This window comes from Trachurus japonicus, chromosome 4 (assembly GCF_045865225.1).
Source record: "Trachurus japonicus isolate A0001 chromosome 4, Traja_1.0".
Taxonomy (NCBI): domain Eukaryota; kingdom Metazoa; phylum Chordata; class Actinopteri; order Carangiformes; family Carangidae; genus Trachurus; species Trachurus japonicus.
This window is the reverse complement of record NC_140910.1, coordinates 36,206,436-36,217,400: the sequence shown is the minus strand read 5'-3', so window position 1 is coordinate 36,217,400 and position 10,965 is coordinate 36,206,436. Positions and strand designations below refer to the sequence as shown.

The 10,965-nt window shown below is 43.6% G+C and overlaps 1 protein-coding gene across 1 annotated transcript in view; it reads left to right on the top strand.

Annotated features, from left to right (window-relative positions):
• The window catches only part of rab3b (RAB3B, member RAS oncogene family), a 24,549-nt gene extending 13,838 nt beyond the window's left edge, over positions 1-10,711 (top strand). The window contains exons 3-5 of the mRNA XM_085775493.1: positions 4,919-5,037; positions 5,571-5,695; positions 10,519-10,711. Of these exons, the coding sequence (XP_085631619.1) occupies positions 4,919-5,037; positions 5,571-5,695; positions 10,519-10,703 (429 nt within the window). The 3' untranslated portion in view covers positions 10,704-10,711. The remainder of the gene's footprint in view (positions 1-4,918; positions 5,038-5,570; positions 5,696-10,518) is intronic.
• The last annotated feature ends 254 nt before the right edge of the window (positions 10,712-10,965 follow it).

Genomic DNA, 10,965 nt, shown 5'->3' with positions numbered 1-10,965 from the left:
CACACAGTTATAAAGGTGCATTTACACAAACATCTGTTTGCTCTGTGTTTGTATTTGTTTTAAGTAAATTCAGCTTTCTGCATCAAACTCCGAGCGACGCTTCCCGTCCTCAAGCCTGAGGACCGTCCTTTACCAGAGTGAAAGTCAGAAACCTCAAGTGCAACAGGTAGAAATGAAAGAAGAAAAAAGAACCCTCATGTCTGTACGGTGGCCCAGAGGGCTCAACTCACTGCAACCTCAGAAAACACAAAGACAAAGAATGCTAAACTAACAGTAAATGTTACAATAACATGTGAATCATGTGATATTGACATTATAATGAACCAAACTCAGCTTATTGTCAAACTAACTAACTATCGACTAGGGGTGTGACGATACACTCATCTCACGAGACGAGACGAGACGAGATTTTAAGAAAACTACAATGACAAAATATATGCCTGGACCAACAGACTTTTATTTAACCGAGTTGCACATGCATTTTGAAATGTTTTATTGTAACTATTTCCATGCATGATGTAAGCATGAGCTTTAAATACATTTCTTCTTCCACAAATTGAAACTAAAACTAAAATTTATAAAAGTTAAAATAAATTAAATAAAATTAAATATTTATTTCTTTTTTTCAAGTGCAAACAATATTATGTGCAGTGTTTCCTCTAGGATTTTTTTTAAGAAGTAGCAGCGACCCCCCCCCCCACACACACACAGTGCCATTTCACTACCCGGATCCCCCCCTCCCCCCCCCCATCCCCTCTCGTGGGACGAGATCTCGTCACACCCCTACTATCGACACAACTTCTAAAGTCAAATATCTTGAGTTGAGCCTTTTGAGCCTCCGTAGTTTTAGTTTTCTAGTTTCCTATTCAGTTCATCCTGAGTAGAAACAGACGGAGGTTCAGCTGCTGTCGATGGTGACGAACGTGTGAAGTCACAGCTTCAACACGCTGCTGTGTGTTACTGTGAGCCGAGAACAGGTGTGTGTGTGTGTGTGTGTGTGTGTGTGTGTGTGTGTGTGTGTGTGTGTGTGTGTGTGTGTGTGTGTGTGTGTGTGTGTGTGTGTGTGTGTGTGTGTGTGTTATTTGTCATAATTCCTCCACGTGTCTAAATGTAACAGTGAGTCTTCATGTCCAGTGTTTCAGTCGTCATCCGAGCCGCTGGAGTTTTACTGTTTGTTGGTTTTGATGCTGCCGTTGCCATGGGAATGGAGTCAGCAGTGTTTGTCACATCCAATGCAACATTATCCGTAGCTTTGCATGTTGGTGTATGAACTCATCGCCGCTCAGCGTGAACACACAACACACAGTCTGAGAGTTAACACACTCTGACTGACTGTGTTCAACACCACAACAACACAACAGTCTGGTTGTAACATTCAGTTTGTTAAAGAGGAGTTGGTTCATCAGAAGTGTAGCGCCGCTAGGGAGATATAAAACTAACAAATTAAATATATAACTCAAATACACATAAAATAATTAAAATATCAGCAGTTTGCTTAATCTGGTTGAAATATATCCAACATTATTCAGCACTTAAAGATCAGCTGATAAAAAAAGATCAGAAGTTGTCATTTACTTTATTCACTGACATTTAAGGTGTAATAACTGATCTCCAACTGACTCAGAAAAACGTACTTAATTCCTCACAGGAAAGTGTTATGTTACCGTGCTACATCTCACCTACAAATATATTAAAGTATTGATAATAATACTTTGACTGATATCTTGTCAATAATGAACATAGTGAATATTTACAGTTGATTCTTTTTGTGATACATTTATACAGAAACATTCAAACTGACTGTTTTAAAACGTGTTGTAATTAAAGCTGTTAGTAAAGCAGATTGTTAAAGGGACAACGAGGAGTTTTGGAAAAGCGAAGCGTTTTCACACTACATTTATGAAGTGAAATTGAAATTCTTTGACCGGCGCAAGACAGACTCATGTTTTCATTCATCAAGAATTAAAGTCAGAGGTTGGAAGACGATCACATACCGTCGTAGTTCCCACCACACTGCAAAAACTTGAAATCTTTCCAAGAATATTTGTCTTATTTCTTGTCAAAATGTCTCATTTCTAGTCAAAACTAAACTCTTTCCACTTGAAATAAGACTCATCACCTAAAAACGTACTTGTTTTTAGATCATTTTCACTTGTTTCAAACTAATTTTCACTTGAAATAAGTAGAAAAATCTGCCAGTGAAAGTAAGTTTTTTGTGTTTGTTAATAAGAAAGAAAAACTTGATCCACTGTCAGATTTTTCTACTTATTTCAAGTAAAAATCTGCTTGAAAGAAGTAAAAAGTGTCTAAAAACAAGCTGCTTTTTATGTGATTTTACATATAATGAGATTTGTTTTGACTAGAAATGACATTTTCACTAGAAATAAGACAAATAAGATTTTGAGTTTTTGCAGTGCATACTGTAAACGGAGATTCGGCAGCGTTATTCTCATGACTCGCCACGAAACCGAAAGTAAAGAAACGCTGGTCGGTTGAGTTGAGTTGAGTTGAGATTACTTTATTTATCCCATAGGGCAATTCTGTTTCTACAACTGACCGCCACACCATAATCACATACACTCGCCCATACACTCGCCCAGCATTTCCACCACCACTAATAATAACAAAATAACCATAGAGACAAATAGAAACTCCTCGTTGTCCCTTTAAAATCAGAAAAACGTAGGCTAATTAATTCCTCACAGGAAAGTGTTATGTTACAGTGCTTCATCTCACCTACAAATATATTAAAGTATTGATAATAATAATTTGACTGACATCTTGTCAATGGCAAGGCAAGGCATCTTTATTTCTATAGCACATTTCATACCAAGGCAACTCAATGTGCTTTACATAAAGACAAAACATAAAAAAAAGAAGCATAAAACAGAATAAAAACAAACAAAACACTAAAAACAGAGTTAAAAGCAAGAGCAAATACAAGTAAAATAAAAGAAAATAGATAAAGTTTTAAGTTCTCAGCTATAAGCACGTGAAAAGAGAAATGTTTTTAACCTGGATTTAAAAGTGCTGACAGTTGGGGCTGATCTCAGGTCTGCTGGTATGTCAATAATGAACATAGTGAATATTTACAGTTAATTTTTTAGTGATACATTTATACAGAAACATTCAAACTGACTGTGTTAAAATGTGTTGTAATTAAACCTGTTAGTAAAACAGATTAAACGCGTTGTAATTAAACCTGTTGGTAAAACAGATTGTTACCAGCTGGTTGTGTTGGTAAAACAGCTGGTTGTGTTGGTAAAACAGCTGGTTGTGTTGGTGAAACAGCTGGTTGTGTTGGTGAAACAGCTGGTTGTGTTGGTAAAACAGAGGGTTGTGTTGGTGAAACAGCTGGTTGTGTTGGTAAAACAGCTGGTTGTGTTGGTGAAACAGCTGGTTGTGTTGGTAAAACAGCTGGTTGTGTTGGTAAAACAGCTGGTTGTGTTGGTAAAACAGCTGGTTGTGTTGGTGAAACAGCTGGTTGTGTTGGTGAAACAGCTGGTTGTGTTGGTAAAACAGCTGGTTGTGTTGGTAAAACAGCTGGTTGTGTTGGTAAAACAGCTGGTTGTGTTGGTAAAACAGCTGGTTGTGTTGGTAAAACAGCTGGTTGTGTTGGTAAAACAGCGGGTTGTGTTGGTAAAACAGCGGGTTGTGTTGGTAAAACAGATTGTTACCAGCTGGTTGTGTTGGTAAAACAGCTGGTTGTGTTGGTAAAACAGCTGGTTGTGTTGGTGAAACAGCTGGTTGTGTTGGTGAAACAGCTGGTTGTGTTGGTAAAACAGCGGGTTGTGTTGGTAAAACAGCTGGTTGTGTTGGTGAAACAGCTGGTTGTGTTGGTGAAACAGCTGGTTGTGTTGGTAAAACAGCTGGTTGTGTTGGTAAAACAGCTGGTTGTGTTGGTAAAACAGCTGGTTGTGTTGGTGAAACAGCTGGTTGTGTTGGTGAAACAGCTGGTTGTGTTGGTAAAACAGCTGGTTGTGTTGGTAAAACAGAGGGTTGTGTTGGTAAAACAGCTGGTTGTGTTGGTAAAACAGCTGGTTGTGTTGGTGAAACAGCTGGTTGTGTTGGTGAAACAGCTGGTTGTGTTGGTAAAACAGAGGGTTGTGTTGGTAAAACAGCTGGTTGTGTTGGTAAACCAGAGGGTTGTGTTGGTAAAACAGAGGGTTGTGTTGGTGAAACAGCTGGTTGTGTTGGTAAAACAGAGGGTTGTGTTGGTAAAACAGCTGGTTGTGTTGGTGAAACAGCTGGTTGTGTTGGTAAAACAGAGGGTTGTGTTGGTAAAACAGCTGGTTGTGTTGGTAAACCAGAGGGTTGTGTTGGTAAAACAGCTGGTTGTGTTGGTAAAACAGAGGGTTGTGTTGGTAAAACAGCTGGTTGTGTTGGTGAAACAGCTGGTTGTGTTGGTAAAACAGCTGGTTGTGTTGGTAAAACAGAGGGTTGTGTTGGTGAAACAGCTGGTTGTGTTGGTAAAACAGCTGGTTGTGTTGGTGAAACAGCTGGTTGTGTTGGTAAAACAGCGGGTTGTGTTGGTAAAACAGCTGGTTGTGTTGGTAAAACAGCTGGTTGTGTTGGTAAAACAGCTGGTTGTGTTGGTGAAACAGCTGGTTGTGTTGGTAAAACAGAGGGTTGTGTTGGTAAAACAGCTGGTTGTGTTGGTGAAACAGCTGGTTGTGTTGGTAAAACAGCTGGTTGTGTTGGTAAAACAGAGGGTTGTGTTGGTGAAACAGCTGGTTGTGTTGGTAAAACAGCTGGTTGTGTTGGTAAAACAGCTGGTTGTGTTGGTAAAACAGAGGGTTGTGTTGGTAAAACAGAGGGTTGTGTTGGTAAAACAGCTGGTTGTGTTGGTGAAACAGCTGGTTGTGTTGGTAAAACAGCTGGTTGTGTTGGTAAAACAGCTGGTTGTGTTGTGTTTCAGGACACGGCGGGGCAGGAGCGGTACCGCACCATCACCACGGCGTACTACCGCGGCGCCATGGGCTTCATCCTCATGTACGACATCACCAACGAAGAGTCCTTCAACGCCGTGCAGGACTGGTATGGGACAGAGACCACAACAGGGTTCCTACAGCTTAAGCCAAGTTAAATTTAAGACTTTTTAAGACTTTTTTAAAGCCACTTGAAATGAAATTTAAGACCGACTTCACAACACCACATCAATTACATAGGGTTAGGGACAATTTGACCCTCTTTCCTATGTGATCCAAGGTAAAGTGACTGCTACATGAACATTGGATTGTGTCTCTTTCCAGCTGTCCTTTCAAAATAAATGTCTCTTTCCAGCTGTCCTTTCAAAATAAATGCATAAAAAGTCTCTTCTCTATGTCGGATTGTTACCAATTATTTTGAGATTTGAGACTAATTACAACCATAAAATACCACTTACCAAGTGTTAACATTTTTAAGACCTTTGATAAAATGTATTGAAGACATTTTAATGCCAATTAAGGCCTTGTTTTTAGATTAATGAATTCAATGCCTTTTAAGACTTTTTGTGTGTGTGTGTGTGTGTGTGTGTGTGTGTGTGTGTGTGTGTGTGTGTGTATCTCTGTGTGTGTGTGTGTGTGCAGGGCCACTCAGATTAAAACCTACTCGTGGGACAACGCTCAGGTCATCATGGTGGGAAACAAGTGCGACGTGGACGAGGAGCGAGTGGTTCCTCTGGAGAAGGGGAAGCACCTGGCAGACCAGCTGGGTGAGTAGACCTGGTCCCATGGTAGACCTAGACCACCTGGCAGACCAGCTGGGTGAGTAGACCTGGTTCCATGGTAGACCTAGACCACCTGGCAGACCAGCTGGGTGAGTAGACCTAGACCTGGTCCCATGGTAGACCTAGACCACCTGGCAGACCAGCTGGGTGAGTAGACCTGGTCCCATGGTAGACCTAGACCACCTGGCAGACCAGCTGGGTGAGTAGACCTGGTCCCATGGTAGACCTAGACCACCTGGCAGACCAGCTGGGTGAGTAGACCTGGTCCCATGGTAGACCTAGACCACCTGGCAGACCAGCTGGGTGAGTAGACCTAGACCTGGTTCCATGGTAGACCTAGACCACCTGGCAGACCAGCTGGGTGAGTAGACCTGGTCCCATGGTAGACCTAGACCACCTGGCAGACCAGCTGGGTGAGTAGACCTGGTCCCATGGTAGACCTAGACCACCTGGCAGACCAGCTGGGTGAGTAGACCTGGTCCCATGGTAGACCTAGACCACCTGGCAGACCAGCTGGGTGAGTAGACCTAGACCTGGTTCCATGGTAGATCTAGACCTAGACCTGGTTCCATGGTAGACCTAGACCACCTGGCAGACCAGCTGGGTGAGTAGACCTAGACCTGGTTCCATGGTAGATCTAGACCTAGACCTGGTCCCATGGTAGACCTAGACCACCTGGCAGACCAGCTGGGTGAGTAGACCTAGACCTGGTTCCATGGTAGACCTAGACCACCTGGCAGACCAGCTGGGTGAGTAGACCTAGACCTGGTTCCATGGTAGACCTAGACCACCTGGCAGACCAGCTGGGTGAGTAGACCTAGACCTGGTTCCATGGTAGACCTAGACCACCTGGCAGACCAGCTGGGTGAGTAGACCTAGACCTGGTTCCATGGTAGACCTAGACCTAGACCTGGTTCTAGACCTAGACCTAGACCTGGTTCCATGGTAGACCTAGACCTAGACCTGGTTCTAGACCTAGACCTAGACCTGGTTCCATGGTAGACCTAGACCTAGACCTGGTTCTAGACCTAGACCTAGACCTGGACCTAGACCTGGTTACATGGTAGATCTAGACCTAGACCTGGTTCTAGACCTAGACCTAGACCTGGACCTAGACCTGGTTACATGGTAGATCTAGACCTAGACCTGGTTCTAGACCTAGACCTAGACCTGGACCTAGACCTGGTTACATGGTAGATCTAGACCTGGTTCCATGGTAGACCTAGACCTAGACCTAGACCTAGACCTGGTTCTAGACCTAGACCTAGACCTAGACCTAGACCTGGTTCCATGGTAGACCTAGACCTGGTTCCATGGTAGACCTAGACCTAGACCTGGTTCCATGGTAGACCTAGACCTGGTTCCATGGTAGACCTAGACCTGGTTCCATGGTAGACCTAGACCTAGACCTAGACCTGGTTCCATGGTAGACGTAGACCTAGACCTGGTTCTAGACCTAGACCTAGACCTGGTTCCATGGTAGATCTAGACCTAGACCTGGTTCCATGGTAGACCTAGACCTAGACCTAGACCTGGTTACATGGTAGATCTAGACCTAGACCTGGTTCTAGACCTAGACCTAGACCTGGTTCCATGGTAGACCTAGACCTAGACCTGGTTCTAGACCTAGACCTAGACCTGGTTCCATGGTAGACCTAGACCTAGACCTGGTTCTAGACCTAGACCTAGACCTAGACCTAGACCTGGTTCCATGGTAGACCTAGACCTAGACCTGGTTCTAGATCTAGACCTAGACCTGGTTACATGGTAGATCTAGACCTAGACCTGGTTCTAGACCTAGACCTAGACCTGGTTCCATGGTAGACCTAGACCTAGACCTGGTTCTAGATCTAGACCTAGACCTGGTTACATGGTAGATCTAGACCTAGACCTGGTTCTAGACCTAGACCTAGACCTGGTTCCATGGTAGATCTAGACCTAGACCTGGTTCTAGACCTAGACCTAGACCTGGTTACATGGTAGATCTAGACCTAGACCTGGTTCTAGACCTAGACCTAGACCTGGTTACATGGTAGATCTAGACCTAGACCTGGTTCTAGACCTAGACCTAGACCTGGTTCCATGGTAGACCTAGACCTGGTTCCATGGTAGACCTAGACCTAGACCTAACACCTTGCAGACCAGCTAGATGAGAAACTCACCAGGAAGTAGACCCAAGACCTGGTTCCACCTCAGACCTGGTTCCACCTCAGACCTGGTTCCACCTCAGACCTGGTTTCAGGTGCTAACCCGACTCCAGCACCTCGACCAGGGAGCTGGTCTGGGGCCGTGTTCACAAAGCCTTTTATCTTACCGCTAGGAGTGCTCCTAACTCGCACTAGAAGTTTTTACGTAGGAGTTTTTTCTTAAAATCTATTCACAAAGCCGCTGAGACCGACTCTCACTAAGGATAAATCACTAAGAGCAGAGTAAGAGTGACGCCCTGGTGACGCCCTGGTGACGCCCCGTTGCTATGGATTACGTCAATTCTCGTGCAAGAATTCGAGGCGCTCAACGCGGTGATTGGTTGTTGAGTGCCGGCGGCGCCCCCCCATTGTTGCTGTAACAAAAAAAACAAAGGGGCAGGTGCTCCAGCAGTCCTCCGTTGTCTCCAAAACATCTGCCTGGCTGCAGCCATCTCCGATTCTTTGTGAATAGGTCTTACTGAGTCAGGAGTCCTCACCAGGACTTTGAAGCTCTCCCAGACTTAGGAGCTACTTTTAGGCCTAAAATACTTTGTGAATTACTCTTATTTTCACTTTCATGTATCTATACAGTACGTTTATAGGTATGGGTATATATGAATACATGGCTTATGATTTATTGTTGTAAGTTTTTCAGTAAAAAAAATTAAATAAAAAGTTGATCACAAAAAAAAAGTGAATTACTCTTATTTAAAAAAACTAGGAGTCCTAAATTTAAGACTGACACGCCCACTTTTTTTAGGAGTTGCTCCTAAATTCGGCCCTTATGGGTCGTTCAGACCAAAAGCGTCAAAACCGTCAAAAGACGCTCTTGACACTTTTCCGCGCCGCTGGTGGTCTGAACACCCTGGCGTTTTGACGCGCGTCAAAGAAGTTGACGTCGGTTGTGGTTGGTCATCCATTTAAAGGGGCCGCGACATCTACACTCTGATTGGTTGCCGCTGCTCCGCATCATCGCTCATTAGCATAAAGTTCAGGAGATTTCAACTTTCTCCTGATGCTCTCGCCGCCAAAACGCGACGCCAACGCCTTTGACGCTCTTCAACGCTCCTCGACGCTGGTTCTCATTGAAAATGAATGACTTCCGGCCACCGCGACGCTCTCGACGCTTTCGGTCTGAACGTACAGTTAGGAGCTACGTTTAACCCTAAGACTCTTTGTGAATACGGCCCCTGGTTTCCACCGTGTAGAACCTCATCGGGCTGGATCACAGACCCAGATCACAGGTCTTCATCAGGTTTAACGTCGGTTCAGCCTCGGCCTCAGGGTGTGTGCACTGAGGAATACCCATCAGTCTCTTGTTTATTGCCCCGAGGCTGTTGCCCCGTTGCCGTGGAGATCTCTTCTGATAACAAACTGGTTTTACAGTAGCTCTGCTGCATTACCAGACTCAAATAAAGGTTCACGCCTCAGGCTGCACAGAGTTTACTCAGTCACTCTGTCACTCCAACTGTTTCATCCTGTGGTGAGACTGAGCTCATGTCAGAGTTTAGCTGCATGTTGGGAGAAACATCTGGACCGACATCAAAAAGCAGATTAAACTTCTCGAGTATTTAGAAGAAAAGTCTGAAAGCAGCAAACACACTGCAGATGAAACCACACCTTAGTGAATACATAGTCTAGTCTATAGAGAGGAAAGGAAACTAATTATCACCTTAGAACTGAAGTAATTAGGTGTTAATTAAAGAACAAATAGAGAAAGTGATCAACTAGAGCAGGTTTATATTCAGCAGGTTAGCACAATGTGAAGCGTCTACAAATAATTCAGCATAAATACAGACAGTGTAAGTTTATATTAAAGCTCCTTCAGAATAAAGGTAGATGTTTATATTAAAGCTCCTTCAGAATAAAGGTAGATGTTTGTGTTAAAGCTCCTTCAAAATAAAGGTAGATGTTTGTATTAAAGCTCCTTCAGTATAAAGGTAGATGTTTGTGTTAAAGCTCCTTCAGAATAAAGGCAGATGTTTGTATTAAAGCTCCTTCAGAATAAAGGTAGATGTTTGTATTAAAGCTCCTTCAGTATAAAGGTAGATGTTTGTATTAAAGCTCCTTCAGAATAAAGGTAGATGTTTGTATTAAAACCACATCTATACCTTTTTATGGATCAACACTTAGAACATACATAGAAGAACAAAAGTTTTAAATAATGGATCAGAACTAAAATGTAACTGAGGTTTACAGTTTTCTTTTCTTTCATGGGAATTCATGTGGAAGTCAGTAATACATTTAACATAACAATTGAACTGAATAGTTCCCAAACTCTATAAATGTAATCCTTTCATTAGGGCACTGAGGGAACTAAACTACACTGCTCAAAGAAATAAAGGCAACACTTAAACAACACAATGTAACTCCAAGTATATCACCCGTGTGAAATCAACCTGGGATGATAATAATTTTGATTTACATTGATCATTTTTATGTTATTTTGTTCTCAACACACTCTACTATATACTGAATAACGACTTTAAACTGCAATATTTCATTAATTGAGATCTAAGATGTGTTGTTTAAGTGCTCCCTTTATTCTTTTGAGCAGTGTATAAAGAAATGATGATAAGAATACAGACCTACGGATGGATAAATGTTGGTGTTTCCTCCCAGGCTTCGAGTACTTCGAGGCGAGCGCCAAGGAGAACATCAACGTGCGCCAGGTGTTCGAGCGTCTGGTCGACATCATCTGTGTGAAGATGTCGGAGCGCGTGGACGTGGAGGCGCCGGCCGCCCCCGGCACCAAGACCGCCAGACTGACGGACAAGCCGGCCCAGCTACCTCAGAAGTGCTGCTGATCGCCACGACGACGACGCTAACCACCCACCCCCTCCCTCCCAGAAAAAGAAAAAACCAGATTAATTATCGTAACATTCCTCAACACACTCCTCTTCTCTCCGCTTCAGTCCATGTTTGTGACGTCGATGATCACCGAGCGACTGCAGCTCAACGTTTAGAGACAGTTTCCTTCTTCCCTCCGTCCCCACGGTCCCGAGGGTAAACCCTGCCCCCGAGGGCAAACCCTGACCCCGAGGGCAAACCCTGACCCCGAGGGCAAAC